The sequence below is a fragment of the Ochlerotatus camptorhynchus genome, unplaced genomic scaffold (genome assembly GCF_037179485.1).
Source record: "Ochlerotatus camptorhynchus isolate MF236.1 unplaced genomic scaffold, CSIRO-AGI_Acam_v1.1 ptg000491l, whole genome shotgun sequence".
Lineage (NCBI taxonomy): Eukaryota > Metazoa > Arthropoda > Insecta > Diptera > Culicidae > Ochlerotatus > Ochlerotatus camptorhynchus.
The window spans coordinates 484,994-508,817 of record NW_027040976.1 but is presented as its reverse complement, the minus strand read 5'-3'; the positions used below and the strand labels follow the sequence as shown (position 1 = coordinate 508,817).

At 40.1% G+C, this 23,824-nt stretch overlaps 2 protein-coding genes across 5 annotated transcripts in view; one reads left to right on the top strand and one right to left on the bottom strand.

The window, feature by feature from the left end:
- The window catches only part of LOC135712517 (Ig-like and fibronectin type-III domain-containing protein 1), a 573,983-nt gene extending 561,859 nt beyond the window's left edge, over window positions 1-12,124 (bottom strand). For 3 of the 4 annotated variants that reach the window (XM_065235462.1, XM_065235466.1, XM_065235465.1), the window contains exon 1: window positions 11,119-12,124. The gene's annotated coding sequence lies outside the window, so the exon portion shown is untranslated. Of the gene's footprint in view, window positions 1-11,112 lie in introns of all 4 variants that reach the window. The other variant, XM_065235464.1, reaches the window with a different exon arrangement.
- Window positions 1,581-19,560, top strand: LOC135712547 (uncharacterized). Its single transcript, XM_065235506.1, has 2 exons — window positions 1,581-1,876; window positions 19,164-19,560. Exons 1-2 carry the CDS (start codon window positions 1,581-1,583, stop codon window positions 19,558-19,560), a joined length of 693 nt encoding a protein of 230 aa, XP_065091578.1.
- The last annotated feature ends 4,264 nt before the right edge of the window (window positions 19,561-23,824 follow it).

The window sequence follows — 23,824 nt, the reverse complement described above, 5'->3', positions numbered from 1 at the left end:
GCCCACCTGGTTGCCCCCCCCCCCCCTTAACGAACAACATTCTGACATAGGGGACAGTTGCAGAGAAGCTGTTTGCCGCTTGAAACTTTAATATTTCGTTTACCTACTTTCCATCTAGCTGTAATCGGCCGTGTTAATGGCTTTCGAGGGGAGCTCTCTTCGCTTCTGCACCTTGATGATGGTGCTAGAGATTGAAGGACAATTATTACCATCTCACGGCCCTACGCCGCACCGACGCGATCGTTTTGCCAATTCATCTGGCGTTTTGAAATCAACCGATTAACGTTTATGGCATTTTTAGTCATTTCTAGATTACTTTTTCAAAGGGACGTACGCAAATTGACAACCCTACCCTTCCTGATGGTGGTGTTAGTCTGCGTGAGAGTGCTAAGAGTTTCGACAAATTGACGTTTGAATCTTGGTTTGTAAAAGCAGATACGTCCCTTTGAAAAAGTATTCGAGATTTGAGGAAATCACGCGAACAAGCCGGTACCGATGACGAATCAGTTTGTTGATTATGCTGCTAATTGGAACCGGTAATTGTTTGCGCAAACGCAATTAGTTCGAATTTAAGGTGCTTCCATTCGAATAGTGTTGGCAGTCAGTGGCGCTGAATTTGTTTTCCCGATGCGAAAACAAACATCATAACCGTCACATGTTTTAGTAGCACCACCTGAATGCTCCAATGACAATGGTCATTGGTTCTTGAACCCTCCGATGTTGACAGTAGTGGCGTTGTTGTCAACGTGATTTTAAGCTAAGACCATGCGTTATTGATGGACCCCACACATACGAATATGGTATATCCAATAGCACGGTCATTATTACTTGTAGTCATCGTGAGTATAACGCACCTCGTTCTTCCAATATCATTGCATGATAAACAATTTTGACGATAAGCTCCAACTCGGATTTGTTTTTAATACCGGCCTTGATTGCAGGATCTGCCACATGTTTGTTAAGGAAGGTGTTGATTAACATCGACGTCGACAACAAAACAGCCCGACATTTAATTCGAGGATTTTTTTTCCTTGATTTGTTTTCCGTCGATCTTGTTTTCCGTACTGAGTACCAATGCCATCGAAGGGGAGAAAGCCGCAAACACTGGCGATATACACCTTCTCTACGATATCTCACGACACCTGAGTGGAGCAAGGATGAACCCGAGGATGCCAGTGAAGGACACGGCTGGACAATTGCTTACCAACCCCACTGACCAGCTGAAACACTGGTTTGAGCACTTCGAACAACTTCTTCAAGTTTCGACGGCCAACCAGCCATCAACATCTCGGCATGATCCGCCTAGGGTGCGGCGCATCACTCGCGTCAATTCCGAGACCCCATCACTGCAGGAGATTGAAGCAGCTATCCGAAGCATGAAATCCAACAAGGCTCCATGGGTCGATCGCATATCAGCAGAGATGCTCAAAGCTGACCCCATGCTATCCGCACAAATGTTGCATCAACTATTCTGTAATATCTGGGACACCGCGACTTTACCGGCCGACTGGATGCAGGGCATCTTAGTGAAGGTCCCAAAGAAGTGGAAATTGACTGTGTGCGACAATTGGCGAGGCATAATGTTACTGTGTATTGTTCTCAAAGTTCTGTGCAAAGTTATCCTGAATCGGATACAGGAGAAGATCGACGCGTCTCTCCGACGGCAACAGGCAGGATTCCGTGCCGGAAGATCTTGTGTGGACCATATTATCACGCTCCGCATCATCCTGGAGCAGGTCAATGAATTCCGAGAGTCGCTTTATTTGGTATTCATTGACTACGAAAAAGCTTTCGAACGTCTCAATCACGAGAATCTGTGGGGCGCCCTGAGACGCAAGGGAGTCCCGGATAAAATCGTCGACCTCATCGAAGCGCAGTATGACGCTTTCACATGCAGAGTTATGCATAACGGAGCCTTGTCCGACCCTATCCGGGTAGTCGCTGGTGTGAGACAAGGATGTATACTATCACCGCTACTGTTTCTCATTGTAATCGACGAGATCATGGTAGGTGCAATTGACCGTGTACCGAACCGTGGGCTGCTTCAGCAGCCTATCACCATGGAGCATCTCAACGACTTCGATTTGGCTGATGATGTTGCTCTACTAGCACAACGGCGCTCTGATATGCAGAGTAAGCTCAATGACCTAGCCGAACGCTCCTCTGCGGCGGGTCTCACCATCAACGTCAACAAGACCAAATCGTTGGATATCAACACGGGCAACCCTTCCAACTTTACGGTAGCGGGGCAAGCAGTGGAGAAGGTCAAAGGTTTCCAATATCTTGGCAGCCAAATAGCGTCAGACGGCGGGACCAAGAGCGACATAGGTATACATGTATACTAGCACCTTGAAGTGAGAAAATTCTGAACTACTGTCCACCAGCCAAAAGACCTTGACCTCCTGAACAACTTTGTCGTAGACAGTAACTTTCTAGCTGATCAGGATCGCGAGATATAGCATATGCGAGAAGTGTACATGTATACTAACGCCACGTGGTGAGAAAATTATTAACTACTGTTTACCAGCCAAAAAGTCTTGACCCCCTAAACAACTTTGCCGAAGACAGCAACTTTCTAGCTGATCAAGATCTCGAGCTATTAAATATACGAGAAAGGCACGTATATACTAGCACCGCATAGTGATAAATTTTTGAACTATTGTCACCCAACAAAAAGATCTTGACTTTTTGAAAAACTTTGCCGAATACATTTACTTTCTATCTGGTCAGGATCTAGAGATATTTTATATGCAAGAGTTTCACACCTATAGTAGCACCGCAAAGTGAGAAAACACTGAACTACTGTCCACTTGCGAAAAAGCCTTGACCTCCTGTACAACTATGCCGAAGACAGTACCTTTATATCTGGGAACTCGAGATATTTTATATGATAATTTCACGTGTATACTAGTGTCACGTAGTGAGCAAATTCTGAACTATTGAGCACCAAGCAATAGGCTCTGACCTCCTGAAAATCTTTGTGAAAAACAGTAACTTTTTATCTGGTCAGGATCTCGAGATATATCACATGCGAGAATTTCTTATGTATACTAGCGCTACGTAGTGAGAAGATTCTGAACTACTGTCCGCCAGCGACAAGACTATGATCTTCTGAAACTTGTCAGAAACAGTAACTTTCTATCTGGTCAGGTTCTCGATATATTCCATGTTGTAATCAATTCAGTCAAATCCCACGTAGTATGGCCACAGTTTTCGCGGATTTCATTTACATTTTCCCTATTATCCGCATTTTTTAGGTGTTAACTGTAATTAAAGTTTAGCTTGTTTCGATCAAAACAAGTTTTTTGAAGAATATTCGTTGGTTTCAGATCGATTGGTAACTCAGCAACAAAATGGCAATGGAAAACTCATGTGTGTTGTACAAAGTACAACAGCGCGAGTAACGTAAGGTTAACCTGCCTTCTGGTTGCCCCCCACAATCACTTATTATGGAAGTTCTGTTAAATTTTAGCCCAAGTGAGTTTTGGTTTCCTGATGCTGCATTCTGATCGCCCACATGAATCATTTATTTTGGAAGTCTCAACAGATTGTCCTCAGGAGGCACTTATTACACTAGTTTACAGCATTTTTGAACTCGGTAAGGTGATGATCATTTCCAATGCAAAATCCTACGCTGAATTCAATGCCGTGGTCAGAAAAAATTAAAGTAGAGCCATTTTTGAGATCTACAAAAATTTTGATTTTTTGAATTTTGGACAAAAGTACGATTACTAAAATGTCAATATCTTTGGAATTAGTGCACCAATTTTATATCTTTTTTTATGAAAATGAAGCTAAATAAATTTGCTATCGTTCACTAGAATTTTATGTCTTATTTAAAAATTTAATTTTGAAGTCATTTAAAAATTTACTACATTTTTTTTTATTTTTCCTGCGAATTTTCCATAAAAATCTTGTTTTAATCAACATTTTGAATGGGATAAAAAGATTCAAAAAATCATTCCATAATTTATTCTTAAAGTCCATTCAAAACCGGAGAAAATGAGCCGGTTGGAAATTGTCGAAGTTATGAGCATTTTTGTAAAACACTTAAAAATGTTGCTGAAATACAACAGCTTTAGAGTTCCTTTTCTAGGTGTCGTTTTAAGCATCCAAATCCCATGTAAAGTTTTCATGGGAGATTCTTTTCTCTACATATCAATTTGATTAAGGCACATCAGGATTTAAAACCGAGTTGATACAAAAGAAATTTATTTAGGTTTTATTAAAAATGATTGAGAATCGAATGACTTTGTCTTCGATGTTTTGAACTTGTTTCTCGAATCAGAAACCAACAATAGTCACCCATCATTGCTTCATCCCAAAACCCTTGGTAACGACGTTCCATCATCTTCATTTGTTGGTGAAAACGTTCGCCGTGCTCATCACTCTCGTCACCAAGATTTTCCGGGAAAAAATCCATGTGAGAATGTAGGAAATGTATCTTCAAAGACATATTCACACCTGTGTTCAGTGAAATAAAAGGATTTGAAATTAATTATATGCAACAAACACAATATTTTTGATTTATACCTATTTTCTCATAATTTTTGAGCAATTCATCGACGGCTTCCTCATAATCTGGGCTTCTGAAATTTCCTAAAAAGGTTGTGACAACACGCTGGAACGATTTCCACGCTTCTTCCTCATCTGGTGTCGAAACTGTATTGAATGCGGAATCATTGAGCAGTTTTTTGATCTGTGGGCCAACAAATACACCTTCCTTTATCTTTGCGTCAGATAAATTTGGAAATACTGATTTCAAGTACTGGAATGCCGGCCCTTCTTTTTGCAACGCTTTGACGAAATTTTTGAATAGCCCAAGTTTTATATGTAGTGGTGGAAGTATTATGCGTTCTTTTACCACAAGAGGATCATTTTTAACGTTGTATTTACCAATTGTGAAATTATCCCGTTTTGGCCAATCTTTTCGGACGTAGTGTTCCTTACGAGCTCGACTGTCCCATTTACACAAAAAACACATATATTTTGTGTATCCCTGTTGCAATCCAGTCAACATGGCAACCACTTTAAGATCGGAACAAATTTTCCAATTGTGTTGATTGTAATTTATCAAATTGAGCAATAGAGCCATTGATTCATACGTTTCCTTCATATTAATAGCATGAGCTAATGGAATAGAAGGTTTCTCATTCCCGTGATGCAGTAAAACGGCTTTCAAGCTCAACTTGCTGCTATCGATGAATAAACGCCATTCAGCTGGATCATATGGCTCACCAAAATCTTTAAACAAGCCGTTTACGTCATGGCAAAAACATGCCTTGTCCTTTGTAGAATAATATTTGTCAAATTTCTTGTGACGATTCCTGTGACAAGAAATTTTGACCTCCTTGCTCAGCATGTTGTGTTCTTTCAAGCGTGATGCCAGCAATTCGGATTTCTCCTTCGATAAGTCGAGATCTCGCACCAAATCATTAAATTCGGATTGTGTAAACAGTTTTGGGTTTCTTTCCACACGCGTAACAAAACTTTTGAGGATCATTTTTACACTTGAATTCACGTTTTGTCGTATACATCGTTAAGCAATGTTAAAGAAAGAAAGCTGTCAAATTGAGTTGGTTGCGTTAGGTTCTCGCCGAGCGGTCTCACAAACACTAGCGTAAATTATATTGTTGAAAATATCCCATTTAATTTTGCGTGACAGCTGGTAGTGTTAGTGAAATGCACCGTATGCGTACACGTCCGCAGAAAGGCTTACTGGAAGTGGTGCATGAACCTAGGAGCGGGACAACGGCCAATCTTGGAACATTCAATTTCCATGATTTTACAAAAAAATTCATAACTTCGACAATTTCCAACCGATTTCATCCATTAAAGGCTCATTTTCTCCAGTTTTTAATGGACTTTAAAAATAAATTATGGAATGATTTTTTGAATCTTTTTATCACATTAAAAATGTTGATTAAAACAAGATTTTTATGGAAAATTTGCAGGAAAAATAAAAATAAAATGTTGTAAATTTTTAAATGACTACAAAATTGAATTTTTAATTAAGACATAATATTCTAGTGCACAGTAGCAACTTTATTTAGCTTCACTTTCATAAAAAAAGATTTAAAATTGGTGCACTAGTTCCAAAGATATTGACATTTTAGTAATCGTACTTTTGTCCAAAATTCAAAAAATCAAAATTTTTGTGTATCTCAAAAATGGCTCTACTTTAATTTTTTCTGACCACGGCATTGAATTCAGCGTAGGATTTTGCATTAGAAACGTTGGTCAACCACTAAAGTTCACACTTTTTATGTTGTTTTGTAAACTAGTGTTATCGAAGTCGTGAGAATTTTCACATCAAGAGACTTTTGGTTTCCTTAACCTGCCTACTGGTCACCTCCAGGAATCACTTATTATTGAAGTCCTGAGTGTTCACCCTAACGCAGTGTTCGGAAAATCACTCTCAAATCTCATTAATTGAGTCTCCCTGCGAGAATAAACACGCGTGCGAATGTGGCAAGCAAAATTCATGCTTGAGATTCTCATGCATATTCACGCACTCACACTCACAACGTTGAAAAATGATTCCAGCTTTAAACTCATAAAAACCACTCAAACGTCAATTGATAGCATGCTTATGCATGTTGTATTAGTTTCTCAGCTCCTGCTGCACAAACAAGACTAATAACAATTTATAGCGCCGATATATAAAGAAATGAATTTTTGAACCTGAAAACTCAGCGGTGATTTTTGCGACGTTCCATTTTGGCTGGCAAAACTCATAGGTGCATAAACTCATGCATGAGATTTGACACACTGACCCTAAGAGACTTTTGGTTTTCTTATGCTGCCTTCTGGTCGCCCTCAGAAATAACTTATTATGGAAGTCCGATGAACTTCCATCCCAAGAGTCTTGGTTTACTAAACCTTCCTTTTGTTCACCCCCAGGAATCACTTATTATGAAAGTCCTACGAATTTTCACCCAAATAGACTTGTAATTTCCCTAACCTGCCTTCTGATCGCCTCCGGAATCACTTATTACTGAAGTTCTGTGACTTTTTACTACAACATATTTTTGATATCCTTAAGCTGGCTTATTATGGAAGTCCTGAGGATGTTCACCCTAATTGGATTTTGGTTTTCTTAACCTGCCTTCTGGTTGCCTTCAGCAATCGCTTATTATGGAAGTCCTGAGAATTTTCACCCCGGTTGATTGTTGGTTTTCTTATGCTGCCTTCTGGTTACCCTCAGGAATAACATATTATGGGAGTCCTATTAATTTCTTTCCCATGTGACTTTTGGTTTCCTGATGCTGTATTCTAAGCGCCCACAGGAATCATTTATTTTGGAAGTTTCCTTAACCCGCCTTCTGGTTGCCCTCAGGAGTCACTTATTATCTAAGTCGTGAGAATTTTCACATCAAGGGACTTTTGGTTTCCTTATGCTGCCATCTGATCGCTCTTAGAAATCATTTATTCTGAAAGTCCTGTCTATTTGCATCCCAATAGTCTTTGGTTTACTTAACCAGCCTTTTGGTCGCTCTCAGGAATCACTTATTATAGGAATCCTGTAAATTTTCACCCCGAGAGACTTTTGGTTTCCTTAATCTGCCTTCTAGTTACCCTTTTAAGTTATTACTTAAGTCCTGATCACCCCCACGAATCACTTATTGTAGAAGTACTGAGTGTTCACCTCAAGAGACTTATGGTTTTCTTAACTTGCCTTCTGGTTACCCTCAGGAATTACTTATTATGGAAGTTCTGCTAATTTTCAGCCCAAGTGACTTTTGGTTTCCTGATGCTGCATTCTGATCGCTCACATGAATCATTTATTTTGGAAATCTCAACAGATTGTCCTCAGGAGGCACTTATTATCGAAGTCGTGAGAATTTTCACATCAAGAGACTTTTGGTTTCCTTAACCTGCCTTCTGGTCACCTCCAGGAATCACTTATTATTGAAGTCCTGAGTGTTCACCCTAAGAGACTTTTGGTTTCCTTACGCTGCCTTCTGGCCGCCCTTAAAAACCACTTATTATGGAAGTCCTATGAATTTTCATCCCAAGAGTCTTGGTTTACTTACCCCTTCCTTTTGTTCACCCCCAGGAATCATTTATTATAAAAGTCCTGTAAATTTTCACCCAAATAGACTTGTGGTTTCCCTAACCTGCCTTCTGATCACCTCCGGAATCACTTATTACTGAAGTCCTGTGACGTTTTACCCCAACATATTTTTGATATCCTTAAGCTGGTTTATTATGGAAGTCCTGAGGATTTTCACCCTAATTGGATTTTGGATTCCTTAACCTGCCTTCTGGTTGCCTTCAGCAATCCCTTATTATAGAAGTCCTGAGAATTTTCACCCCGTTTGATTGTTGGTTTCCTGGTTGTCCTCAGGAGTCACTTATTATCTAAGTCGTGAGAATTTTCACATCAAGGGACTTTTGGTTTCCTTATGCTGCCATCTGATCTCCCTTAGAAATCACTTATTCTGAAAGTCCTGTCCATTTGCATCCCAATAGTCTTTGGTTTACTTAACCAGCCTTTTGGTTGCTCTCAAGAATCACTTATTATAGAAATCCTGTAAATTTTCACACCGAGAGACAATTGGTTTCCTTAATCTGCCTTCTAGTTACCCTTTTAAGTTATTACTTAAGTCCTGATAACCCCCCACGAATCACTTATTATAGAAGTCCTGAGTGTGTTCACCTCAAGACACTTTTGGTTTTTTTTTAGCTCCCTTCTGGTTACCCTCAGGAATCACTTATTATGGAAGTCCTGTTAATTTTCATCCCAAGTGACTTTTGGTTTCCTGATGCTGCATTCTGATCGCCCACATGAATCATTTATTTATTTAAGTCTCAACAGATTTTTAGTTTCCTTAAGCCGCCTTCTGGTTGCCCTCAGGAGGCACTTATAATCGAAGTCGTGAGAATTTTCACATCAAGAGACTTTTGGTTTCCTTAACCTGCCTTCTGGTCACCTCCAGGAATCACTTATTATTGAAGTCTTGAGTGTTCACCCCAACAGACTTTTGGTTTCCTTATGCTGCCATCTGATCGCCCTTGGAAATCACTTATTCTGAAAGTCCTGTCCATTTGCATCCCAATAGTCTTTGATTTACTTAACCAGCCATTTGTTCGCTCTCAGGAATCACTTATTATAGAAATTCTGTAAATTTTCACCCCGAGAGACTTTTGGTTTCCTTAACCTGCCCCCTCAGGAATCACTTATTACTTAAGTCATGACACCCCCCAGGAATCACTCATTATAGAAGTCCTGTAAATTTTCGCTCCATAGGTTATTGGAATTCTGTAAATTTTTACCCCAAGTTGTTTTTTTATCAATTAATACACTATAGATTTGGTTCTTAACTGATTCAAGTCAACTCGGTAGCCAATGCTGACTTAAGTTCTGACCACTCCTAAATGTTTAAAAAAAATGTGTTGTGATTTGTATTGTTTGTTAATCATCTCTTTCTGTGAGTGAGCAGACGAATCAAAAGGCGAAATTGTCCACGCTTCATATTTCAGTTTCAACATTTCAAACGGGCGTAATTGATTATGTAAACAATAGCTTTAATCGTCAATTACTCGCGAATTAATGCTCATAACTCTAAATTAACATTGATAGCTGGTAGAGGAAGAATTTATCTACCTGTTGGTGTTATTATTTTTGAGCATTTATTCGCGAGAAATCGATGGCTAAAGCCATTGTTTACAAAAGCAATGACGCCCCTTTGAAATGCTTACACTGATTTGTATGTGTAGGCTGTATTGTAAATGGTTCATAAAATTGTGTTGCATTACTTTGACTATATATTTAGTATTACTTCTGCGTGAAATCAACGATTTACATAGTTGAAGATGCTAATTTCGAATAACAGACTGAAGTGGTAATTTTTATACGATAGATGAGGAGGAGATGAAAGTATAGAATTGATAGTTCCGTTTAGAGTACGGCAGTGTGAAAATTGCATATAGAGAGTACTCTCTATATACAATTTTCACACTGCCGTACTCTAAACGGAACTATCAATTCTATACTTTCATCTCCTCCTCATCTATCGTATAAAAATAACCACTTCAGTCTGTTATTCAAAATTAGCGTCTTCAACTATGTGTTGCATTGTTATTTTCTAATGATGGGATTTATTTGTAAAACATTTGATGGTCCTAGAGTATTTAAGAGAAGCAATTGTATATATGTTATCAAGTTTACGTTTCACCTCCGACCAAGACAGGAAGTCTCTTGAAGGCAATAAAATAGTACCAATTCAAAGTGTAAAATGTGATTATTCTGATGATGATGAGACGTCCAATATCTAAATTTGCTGATAACCACAAAACACAGCGTAGGGCCACATCCTGGATATTGCAAAATGTTTTACAGTAAAAGATTCAATTTATGTTTTTTTCTTTCAGAAGCACTACGGCTAGAAAATCATCTCGTGAAGGTTGTATACGAAAATAGTCATCCTTGAAAAGATTGCTTGCATGCTACCCGAGCAAAAATGGAGATCAAATTGAAATCAAAATTTGCTGTTATGATGTAACTTATTTTGAATACTCCAGTTGATCTCATTTTGGCTGACTTAACGGTTAACACAGCAAAAATGAGAGCAAACTTTTACACTTTTGAATCAAATGGAAAACTAATCTCGCTTTCAATGAAATCAATTTGATTTCTGATTTTGCATTCATAATGCTTAACTGAATACGGGTCTGGCGTAAATCGTTAGCTTCCATGCTTCTCACGCTGAAAGACTTGAGCTCAAATCTCACCCGGGGCAAGTAACGAATGATCTAAAATATGTTAAACAAAACATAAACAATAATCGTTAGTTCAACGACAGCTGAGCTTAAATTAATATTTTAAACATTAACAGCAGAACATCAAGTTAAGCTGCATTGATTTAAAAAGTCTTGACTGCATAATGAAAGCACAATATGATATCAGACTAATATCGTGATAATTGAAATCAAAATTAGTTTTCATTATGATAGCAACTGCAAACTTTAATATCGATTTGCTTTAATTTTGTTAACCGACTTTGCTCGGGTACAGCCTATTATTACGAATTATTGAAAGAATGACATGGTTCTATAACCAATTAAATTTAGGGACAATTGAAATATTTGTATTATATAAATACTTACACTCACTATCTCCAGGAGTAAGATTTCTGCAAAATAATATCTTCCTCACGATTCCTATTCAGCCGGTAGCAAGTTTATCTCAACCAAAAAATTTCAACCACGAATCCTCTTTTTCCTACTGAATCACTTCAACAGATTTCACCGTTTATCACTGCCGCAAGAAAACAAAAAATAGACTTCCACTTGGTTCCAAAGTCGCACACAACGCACTTGATCCTTTCTGAATCACGTTTTCCACAAAAACACTCAACGATTGTTCTTCTCTGTCTACCCTCCACTCTCTCTCGGATCCACAGTGTAATAGCCTGTCGATTTTCTTATTTTCCCGTATTTGTATCCAATAAAAACTGTTTACTTCCACACAGCTGCTGCTACCCGATGCGCGCAAAATTCCAAAATCCTCCTTCCAGCGAAATAATGCGATTCAAACACCCTCCGTCTCGTAGAAAGTGAAAATGTGAAAACAAACACCAGATGGCGCAATTCGTGATAGGATGCCTAAGCACACTCACAATCACACACATACACACACGCGGTTGAATGTATTAAAAAGGAAATTCTTCCCACGAATTTAATCGACAAAACAGCGGCGCTCGCGACGCTTGCCGCTTCCCGGAGAGCACGTGTCAATGGATCTGGCACAACGTGTGGCTATCGGGATAATTCATTCACTATAAATAAGTAATCTGCAATTTGCTCCGCTGCGAACTTCCAAGTGTAACACTTTTGCAAAATAAAAAATAAAAAACAAATCGCCAGCACCACCTCTCACAACAAACACTGGCAAACACACCGAAGAAAGGGTTGATCCTTTGAGGTGCTGAAGCACACAGCCACTGCGCTTTTTCCAAGAAGGAAGGCTCTTCACCTCTGATGTTGTTTTTTATGTGCTTTTAGTGGATATGCCAATCACTCCTTCGGGGATACTTAAGAACGGAATCGTCACTTCTGGTCCATACACGACAGAACTGCCAAAAAGGGACACTCGGAAGAGAACCGCACACGACCAAGTCTCGACGCGAACTGAACGGCGCTCTGAGCGGAGTAAAGTGTTTTATAACTTTGCGACAGCGGTGCGTGGCGGCGACGACGGGGTGGCAAAGGTAATGACGATGACTGTGGCAGCGGTGGAGCAGAAGCAGCTGTTCGCCGCAACAGTAGTAGTGGCCCCCCAGTAGGGTGGGCGATTGGTTGGTTCTTGGTGAATCAATAATGTGTTTTGTTTTTACTACGATTTTGGTTTGTTAGACAGAGTGCTCAAGAGTTAGGAGCTGAAGTGCTTTTTTCCTGGTAATGCAACTACTCGACGTTTCGAGAGACTTGCTGCGTAAGCATCCGGAAATTTTGAAGAAATTCTTGGGCTGAACACACAATCTCGATTCATGAGAATCTACCACCACTACATATCTTCCGATATGTGTCTTTCTTGCTATACTCCAAACCGTGCTCTCACCAATCGCAGTTCCTCAATTGAATATGATCTGACCATGAAACAAGCAATTCATGGGATTCCCGATCGACTTCGACCTATTATTATCCCACGTATTTTTACTGAAAAGTACCAACGTGTCAATTGCGTGAGCAGATATTTTACAGATGGGTCACGTATCAATCGATCCACTGGCTTCGGTGTTTTCTATGAAAACTCTAGCCTTCCGCGAACTTCAGGAATCTTTTTCCGTTTATGCTGCTGAGCTGGTAGCAATCAACTTCGCATTGCGGATGATTACCAACATTACCTTTGTATGAGTCCCCTTATATTGCTCAATCCCAAGCAATCAGAAGGCGGACTCTCTCCCAAAGGTGGGCGCGCAGGAAGGCCAATTTTATGAAGGCAAATTTCACACGATGAATTTTACCGTTTAGTGCGTCAGAGTACACTTTCGAGTTGGCAAACCGATTGGGACAATGGAAATCTTGGACGGTGGTTACATTTAATTGTTCCTAATGTGTCTTCGAGGGCGTGGTTTAAAGGCTTGGGCTTAAGTCGTGACTTCATTCGCTTGATGAGTAGACTTATGTCCAACTACTACTCGCTAGATGCTCATCTCAATAGAATAAACCTCGTGGACAGCAACATCTGTCGGTGTGGAAACGGTAACGATGACATCGATCACACAGTTTGGCAATGTACGGATAATGACGCCGCCAGAGAGAGACTTTTGAATACCCTCGAGGCCCAAGGAAGACAATCGTTTATCTCTATCAGAGACGTGTTGGCAACGCGCGATCTCTGCTATATGCAGTCAATTTATGTTTTCCTGCAAATGTCTAGTATAAGAATTTAATTCCTTTGTCTTTTGTCTCTCTTAATTAGTTTTTAATTGTCTTGTCCTCCGTCTCGATGAGTCTCATCGTCACCCACTGGTCACCATAGCCGGTCGAACTCCAGACGAATCTAGAACCACACTACCGTTCATACTGGCGACATCGCTCTGATGATATAACGAAACCCTACCCCCAAGCTCCTTCCCTGACCCTATCCTTCGACAATGTACCCCTCTAACCTCGGGTAAGCCGCGTGTATTCGGCTCAACCCCTACTAGACATAGAATTAAGTGAATTTTGTTATAAACAATGAATAATGAATTATCGGCTCGGTAAAGCTAACACGATTGAGCCTTCCAAATAAACGAACCAGTTAAAAAAATTAAACTTTTTCAATTTAGCAATCAAGCCTTCATGCCAAACACTGTCGAATATTTTTTCTATTTCTAGAAGAGCAACTCCAGTTGAGCAGCATTCAGATTTTTTTGAACGAACTAAATTGGTAACTCTTAAGAGTTGATGAGTAGTTTAATGCCCATGACGAAATCCAAACTGCTCATCTGAAAAAATTGAGTTCGTATTCATGTGAAGGATTATTCTATTCAAAATTATCTTTTCAAAAAGTTTACTTATTGAAGAAAGCATTCCCTGGAGTTTTCATATTATGAAACTTTTTAGTTATAGATCTTACTTCGTCCAAATCAGTCCCAAAGGAATCATCAAAAATATTTTCCCGAGAGAAAATATTCAGATAACATCGAGCAGCCTGATTCACAATAGGATTAGTAAGACCCAAACTGAAATTATGGGAACACTCAAATTGCTTAGCAATTTTCTGAATTTTTCTGAATTTGTGATTCAAATTTCACTACCTGTTTTATTAAACTTTATTAATGAGATTTTTAGCCAATAGCTAGTTCATTTCCAAATAAAAAGAAGGCCTCAAAAGGAGAACCCCCAACTACAGAGCTAGGCATTTATAAACCTGGCTCTTCGTAGTACAGCCATTCAATATCTACACTTTTCTACAAACTAATACGCTACAATACAGAATATTAAATATGCAAGATGGCCTCCTTTAAAAAATCTAATAGAGCTGCAGATGCAGGAGTTTTGTCCCCGAGCAGGTCCAGGGTGCTCGATTTCAGGCCGTAGGATTCCCTAAGGTTCTGAAATTTCAAATGGCTGCACAGAATGTGTTCCACTGATGTTGGCAAGTCGCATATGACGCAGATTTTTCAGAAGGGAACCCCTCCGAAATTGTCATACATTTTTGAATTCCCGGTTGATAAAACTTGCTGCTCTCGCAGATTCCCGGAGTCTGTCCATGTTCTGGTTGTGCCTTTGATTTCGCGTATGAACAACGTTCTGTTGCAGAACCACTCAGCATCCCATGCCGCTCGGGTGGTCTGCTTGATCAACACAGAACAAAATTCTGAATTTTAACAATCGCGTAAAATCTCCCTTCGTTTAATTTTGAGCTATACTTGACATAAACAGCGAAATCGTTTACAAGCTAGCTTACAATATTACTATTGAATGCGAAATTGCGTAGAACGCGAAATATCGCGTAAATTTATTCCACATCTAGCGTTAATTTTATGTGCGCTATATCTCGTAGTAACTTGCATGAATTTTTCAAACGGTGTAGTACTGGACGTCCTGCAGTGGTACTTGTTTTGCGAACCTGGGATTCGATGGTCCGGATCCAGCCAGATGATCAGCGGCTTCGTTTTCTGGTATACCGCAATGTCCAGGAATCCAATGTCCAGAAGGCCACGATAAAACAAGCCCCACCGTTCTGGGTGGGGCTTGTTTTATCGTGGCCTAAATCAAAGGGTGCACCGGTGCTTCGGATGTGGTGGCGTTGAAAACCGCGGCGGCTTCGGCGGAGAAAACTGAGCATTGTGGTGGAAGGCTGTTGATGATAATGATGCCCTCTCCAGATATCCCGTTGCCGACACCTTCCCTGGATCGTGATCCGTCCGTGTAACGATGTGTATAGTTACCGTTCAGCTACCGATCTACGTCATACTGTTGGCTCCTGCCCTGAAACGGTCCTTAATCCGGCTGTCTGTTGAGAAGAGCCAACTTTTTTCTCTGTGCCAATGGACTTTGGCCACTCGGGGCAGGTCGACGTCGGCGGCCGTGCGAAGGACTCTGTTCCCCTCGTCAAGGAGAGAGATCCTTACGTTATTGGATGGTTTAACAGAGAAGGCAGCGGCTTTAGTGGCAATGACTGCGTTAAGACGATGCCGGAAAAGAAGAATTCCAGCCGCCACACACGCAGCATCACCTGGTGTAGAGGGCAGGATATCAGACACCGTTCTTATAAATATAGGTGTTGTAGACCGGAGCTTGAACTTCTAAGAGCTTCTCGTATGCGATGCAGGTAAGTTCAGTTCTGTAAAAGAGCCTACTAAGATGGTCCTGATGAGGTTACCTCTGCTGCGACATTCCTTCTTCACTTGCTGAAAGGACAAAGGATAGTGTGTGGTCTATAGTCACTCCCAGCACACGGACGGTTTTATTGGTTGGTACTGTCTGACCGTGAACCGTGATCGGAGTACCGCTGACACGGTGGAGAGCCGAACAGACGTGACATTTGACGGATTTTCTAGCTGGTATCCTAACACCAACCGAGTTGATCCATTGGCGACGGCGGATGTCGCCGCTTGTGCCCGAAGCTTAGTTCGAACTACGGTTGGTCCCGTAGCTACTATCAATACATCGTCGGCGTAGATGAACATGCGTAAATATGTTCCCGGGTAAGCAGTCGAAGATACCATTCATCGCAATCAGGAATAGGGTTACCGCAAAAACCGATCCCTGTGGAACACCTGTTTCCTCTCGAAAGCTCCTGGACATCGGTCAGAAAGTTTCGGACAAACTGCATTACTAGGGTGGGGCAAATTTTTCAAAATCGTCCGGGGACATGATTTTTTGGGACTAATTAAATAACATATAAAAATTTAGCTTTTTTCGTTGACATTTAGAAGACTGGGACTAAGTCCAAAATTCCGAACGATTATCTTTTTCAAATATGGCACACCGATGCTCCCACATGTGGACTAACCATTGCATATTGGTCTATCACAATCAGCATTCTTGCAGTGCTTTATGCAACGTGAGTAAATATGAAAATAATGTAAATATGGGGGTGGAGGTGAACCAGCCCCAGGCTGAAAGCTTCCCTAATAAAGATAAATCAATCAATCAATCAATCAATCAATAATGTAAATAGCGAATAAAGAGAAAAAGAGATTGAAAACAAGAAAAACTACACGGAGAAAAAATATTACCCAAAATTTTAGTTCTTTTTACTTCATTTTGAGTTGAGTCTCTCACTTGCACTCGTTATTGTTGTCAAAAAAGGAATGAGTGATTCGACCCAACGATATAGTTCAATCCATTAAGTTACTTTTGAGTAAATTGCATATTATAAAATTTACGTGAATTAAACTTAATTTTGGGAAGAATACACTTAATATTAAGTATTTTTATGGTGTTAAATGGAAACTACTATATGAAATTTACTCAAATTTGGGTTACTGTGCTGAACCCGGGAATTGAGGGAAAAGTACTTAATTTTGGGTTGTTTTTCATCTCTGTGTAGGGGAAAAGGTAAACTCTGGAGCAACAATAGAAAAGTACCCATGAGCATTTGCACAAACCGCTCTAAAGCCCTTTCCTCACAAATCGAAGGCCACCCACACAAACAAATAGCATAATCGTGTATGGGGAAACTTAACTCTACCATATTATGCTGTTGAACTGCGTGAGCAGCTTTCTATTTGTGAGGAAAGAGCTTTTGATTTGTTTGTTTACAAATTCTGGTGGGCCCCTTTTCTATTGTTGCTCCAGAAACATCTCTTTATAGATATTCAAGCGAACAATGAGTTTGAAAAGGATTTCGAGTTATGGTAGTACCTAAATATGCATGAGAAATGTGGTTGAAGCAGTCTGGATACCCTCTGGAGGAGAAGGAGGGTTGACTGTATTTCAAGAACAACATGTGAAAAGGGCATACAAGCTTTTTGTAAACAAACCTTGTTATGCCCTTCTCTCGCCACCCATATGACACCAACCCAAATCATCAACTTTAGCGGGTAGGGGAAGCATTCCTCTTCCCGATGATATTGTTGGTTTGCGTGGGCGGCCCTCGGTTGGCGAGAAAAGAGCTTACAAAGGTTTGTTTACAAAAAGCGTGTATGCCCTTTTCATATGTGGCTCTTGATTTGAAATGTGATCTGATTACAACGTTATGTATTAGGATTAATTATCAACCATTGTTATTTTGTTCATGTTGGGACGGTTTTGTAAATGAAGATTTAAATTTACACAAGGTTTTGGCAATTATTCTTGTTTCGACTTATGCTTTCATTGCCGTTTTGAATCATCATGATATATCTTTTATCGTGATTATTTAGGACCTCCAAATTAATTATTTACTATGTTGCTTCCATGCTAATAGGGTTGACCCAGGAAAATTCAGAAGCACCAGGAAAACTGCAATTTATACCACGTTTATAAAAAATATCTGTTTTGCGGTGCTCATCTCTGAGTGATGCAACCCGCTTTCTGCCTGTTTACTAGAACCAAGTCGAAACGGCTGTTTTCATATAAGCTTCCATACAAAAAACGCTTCGTTCCGACATCCCTAATAAGTTTTAAAGGAAGGTGACTTTGTCGTTCCATATCGTTAAGATTTCCATTAATAATGGCAAGACCAATTATTACTTCACCGAGATACCACATGTGGGCCGTTTGCCTACCTAAAGAGTTAAAACAAAAAATCTGGAGACCTCCAGATAACCGCGTTCACACGCCTAGACTAATGATGGTAACATAAGTCAAAACAAAAATAATTATCAATACAATGTGGTAAATGTATAAATTAATAAACCAAACTTTATAACTGTTTTTCAGCCTAAAGGTTGGTTCGCCACTGGGAGATGCGAATTACTTGACTTGCGCCAATCCATATTTTATATTTACGAAACATTAAATTTTATAGAAAAGTTTGGTTTCTTTAAGATTATTATAAGTTTAGATTCGTTAGCTGGATTTTGCAGGATACTTCGGATGTTTGTATCTAGGTCCAGGTTCGTTCGTACAGTTTCAAACTGCGGACAATTTATTAGTAGATGTTCCACCGTTAGAGGAACCTGACAGAACTGACATATTGGTTGAGGAAAGGATGATAGGTAGTGGTGATGACTTTAATAACTTGATGAAAAAACAATTGTGGAAAAGTAGTCTTGAGCAGGGTTGTTAATTAATAACTATCGATAACATCTGCATTAACATCTGAAATGCAAATTCACCACTGCAGACGTAAATACTAACGTTATCTACGGTTATCGATTAACAACCCTATTCATGAGCAGCTACTTTAATAATTCTATAAATCCTTACGTTGAAATCAGATCACATTTCAAATACAGTCAAGTCTCATTCTCTTTAAGACGATATTCTCCCTAACTTGGTGGAAATCCAACCAAGTTTAACCACATTTCCCATGAGAAATTGCAAAACTGCGGTTCTAAATTTATTTCTATTTCAAAATTATTTCGTAACTCTTTGTTCGCAAATATCTATTTAGAATGAGTTTACTCAAATAAGGCATACCTTTATTTCCCTCTATTGATTTCTCCCTCTTTTTCTTTCCCTCTCATTCTCTCTCATTCTCATATTTACTCACGCTGCATTTATAACCGCCGCCTCTAAGAACACGGCCATGCGTAGTACCTACTTCCCGCATAATATCGGTACACCTGGAGATCACCGCAGCAGACAGAATCGCAAATCGACCACATTTTGATCGACGGAAGGCACTTCTCGGACATTTTCGACGTCAGGACCTATCGCGGTGCAAACATCGATTCGAACCACTACGTTCTAATGGTTAAGGTGCGACAAAAATGTTCCGCTGCCAACAACAATCTGGAGCGACTGAAGCTGCCCGAAGTCGCAACTGATTACGCGCAATGCCAGATGCCGGATGAAGGAGAGCTAACTGAAGCCCCTCTTGAGGACTGCTGGAACAACGTGAAAGCAGCCATTAACGGCGCTTCTGAAGGTGCCATTGGGTTTGTGGAGTGTCAGACGGTTTTGGACGAGAAAAACGCAGCACGGGCGAGGATGCTGCACCAAGGAACTCGTCAAAATGTGGAGTGATACAAGCGAAGACAGCAAAACCATCCTTTTCGGGATAAGAAGCGCCGCCTGGAAGAGCTGGAGTGCGAAGAAATGCAGCAGCTGTATCGTTCTCACGAAACGCGTAAGTTCTACGAGAAACTCAAGGCATCCCGCGAGCCGAAATATGTCGGGATAAGTAAGGGGGTATCTTGACGGACGAACGTGAGGTGATTGAAAGGTGGAAGCAGCACTACGATGAACATCTGAATGGCGCAGAGCAGCAGGAGGAATGGTTTCGTCGGTACAGCAGATGAGGGAGACATGCCAGCTCCCACGATAGGTGAAGTTAAGGATGCTATTCGACAGCTTAAGAACAACAAAGCAGCTGGTAAAGATGGTATCGGAGAGAACTTATTAAAAAGGGCCCGGATAAGTTGGCCACTTGTCTGTACCGAGTGATAGTCAGGATCTGGGATACAGAACAGCTACCGAAGAAGTGGAAGGAGTCATATGCCCACTATATAAAAAGGCGACAAGCTAGAATGTGAAAACTATCGAGCAATCACTATTCTCAACGAGGCCTACAAAATGCTTCCCAAGTTCTTTCGCCGTATATCGTCACTATTTAGCAAGCAAATTTGTGGGAAGTTATCAAGTCGGTTTTGTGGACGGGCGATCAACAACGGACCAAATCTTCACCTTGCGGCAGATCCTCCAAAAGTGTCGTGAATATCAAGTTCCAACACACTACCCATTAGACTGATGCAAATTTTGACATTTTCGCTCCACAGTGCTCATACGGTTCCACATCGGGTCCTGATTAGTCTCCCAAAATTTGAACTCATTTTCAAAGAAACTGACTTGGCACTGTAACCGTTCGTGAAATTTCGCTGAGGTTTTGATTTAACTCAGTGGCTTAAGCGCCACTCTCTATTAAGAAAGACCACTGGTCGTGTTAAAGCTTTGCCCGACAAATGAGACTTTTCTCTCAGAGGACCTCTTGAACGGTCGTTGGTTACTAACGGCAATGAAAAAAACTATTAACTTTCTGGAAATGCCAAGTCCTTCAGTAATACAGGAATGGAGCGCATGGACCAAATAAATAAACCAAGGTATTACTCTGACTCACCCCCGAAACGAAACGGAAAGAGAACGAAGGAATGCTGACTCAACTGAGCGGAAACGAAAGAAAACAGAACGTAACGTAGTAAGTGTGTTTTATTCAGGGAGTAGCATTCAAAACGTTCGAAAAACTAATCTTCAACTTTTCCTTTAAACTATATTCTAGCATTCATTCGCATTGGATTTCTGAGAGGGGTTTACGGGAAAGAGCAAATCATGGCCATGAATTAAACATGCTCTCACATACCTGCGCAGGTTTTACTTGACGAAACGATGAATCGATGACTGCTGACCGATGAGGGCTCGATGACTCGATGATGGCGGTGTAGCGATGGCGGCGTAAACGTGATGGTGCCGCTCACGTGCTGCAGTATGGCGCGCAGCAACGGAAGGTGACTCGTACGCGGTATGGCCGAATTAGAGTTGCGGAGGGAGTGGCGGCTGGACGGAAGACTTCCGATTTGGCAATCGAGAGCTGAGCTACGACGAGAAGTCGTGGTGTCCCGGGAGATTCGCTCCGCAAAGAGAAGAGGCCAACTTACCTTCGGACGGCTTCGCGTACTTTGTTTCCGCTATGACCATCCGTGATGGAATGAACCCCCTCTCCCGTTGGATTGAATCCGGACCGCGGCACGCTTTTGGCGACGCTCTCACACGGTCCGAGCTCTCGGAAATAATGGTCCACGGGGTTGTAGTAGAAGGGACCTCGTCGACGGATGATTGGCGACCGTCGAAAGATATTTCGCTTCGAAGATTAGCGAACTTCACCCACCTCCGTTTAGCTACCTTCGAAAAGGCGGGCCTTAGCAGGGCGCACGAGTCACGGGAAATGTCCGTCTCTCACGAACGATGATGGCGATGCCACAGATGGAACCCCCGATCCGGCGTTGACGATAGCCGAACGGAACGTATATCCAGCCCGTACAAAAAAAGCGCAACGCGCTGGAAATCCAACGCGAACTCACATTACTCATACAATTCTAAATTTTAACAAAATTCAATAAATTACCTTTTTTGTACAATATCACAAATAAACGCACTGAACAGACTACGCGGAACTTAATACGGACTTATGTCCACTGTACAAAAAGAAAGAAAACGTTTAAAAAACCACTGGTTGATAAAAACTCACTCACTACTATTTAGTACCTTTAGAGAAACTTATCGCACAAAATCAATTTGATTTAATATAAGTCGAGAACGTAAAGTAATTCGCGCACTTCTGTTATCCAGCCGATTCGAAAGCGAAATGGATGAGTCAGAATAATTTTGCGAGCAGGAAAATTCCTAACGACCTTTTCCTATTCAGATAGGTCATCTTTTAAAAACTCTCTCTTTATTCGAGAGTTGCGCCAAACCTTTCGAATGGCGACGGACTTCATGGCGCCTCCAGAAATCATGTACAATATAATACAGCTCACTATAAGTTGAGCTTTTATGGCGAAGTTGTAGCCTAGACACAGTAAATATGGCAAAGTTGTTAAATCGACACAGTAATGGTCTGATTTTATTTACACGGTTGAAATATTTCATTTCTTAGCAAACTTGACATAAAAAGGATTTAATTGTTAATTAAATTAGATTTCAACGAAAAACTATTTACAAATAAACGTAAAACGTTACATCACACCACCCAGTTTTATGAAAATTTGATCAAGGTAATTGATCAAATTTTCATAACTTAAAAAAAAAATACACTATAAACGCAAACGTTGTCAACAGTTCTTTCATTCAGGTAAGTCGCACATAAACAGCCAAATTTAAAGCAACATAAACTACAATCACTTGTTCATCAACGTATCGAATTCTGTTCAATAATAAACCTAAATAAATAACTGAACAACAAATCATGATCAAAACAACGGAACATTCTCCGTCCTAAATTTGATCGTCAACGGAAACCGCAATCAAATGCAACATCAAAACATTATTTGACCCAATCTGCATTTAAATTGCTCAAACGGACTCCTCTATTCAACGATAATCGAAATTCTACTCATCAAATTCAAATTTGACAAACTCATAGAATTCGAACTACGAAAATATCGAACAGACCTATAACATCGCATGAACAACTGACAGCATACGCGATCTGTCACCCGAGCTACCAACCTACCCGAAACAAAAATTACCGTTTTGACAAACGTCATCGCGAAGCCAACGGGAGCAAACGTGTGCACAAATTCAATGGTGGAATGTACGCAAATTTATCGAACGGACGGCGATCTTCATCAAATTTAACCGGATTGCATCGAAAACCGGGGGAGTATTTTTACCTATTTTATTAATATTACGGATTTAACTGGTTTTTGTTCTTCTATTTACAGGTACTGGACATCGCAGATGGCAACGCCCCTGAATTGGAATCGGTTTGGATCGGAATAATGGATGCAAAATTTAACAAAAGGACTACAAAAGAAACTGAACTACAATGATATAAAATGGAGCTATTGTGGACTGCTGAATACGGACTGATATACGGAATGATACTATGCTTAATATGGATATGGATACTATTGCTTAATATGGACTATGAATTAATGATGCTACTGGATATTGATGATTTTACCACTAAGAATCATAAAGGAAGTTGGATGAATTTTATGGTGAGCGATTCTATTCTAATTATTTACAATTTTATTTTAATTAACTAACGAAGATTTTAAGTAGCTTTTTCCAATTTTTGTTACGATGAAAGTCGCTAAGGCTAGGCTATTTACAATGTATTTATTTTACTAACACTAGCATAATATAAACCCTTTTTTTTACCATCATTGCTGGGGGATTTTCCTGATGTGTTTTCTTACTTTTCTGGTACATTTCCTTCATTTTGGCTCATGTCATAGCTGTAACACAAAAACTTAAAATCTCTTCAAAAAATTTGCGTGGAATATTCCTAAATTGTTGTCTTCTTTGTTCACTAGTTCGTAACTGTCTCCTAAGGTTCTTTTTACATATGCTTCTGTGTATTTTGGTGCTAGTTTAGCACAGTAGTCCTTCGATTTGTCTGATTGGATTGTACACTTCTTCAAAACCTTCTCTCCTACCTGATAAGTCGGTGCTTTCTTATTGGAACGCAAATTATAGTATGTAGCTTGTTTTTGATAAGCTTCTGCAAGGTTTTTTCTTACTTCTTGATATAATTTCTCCCGTTCTCCGTTGGTCAGGATATCAGTAGATG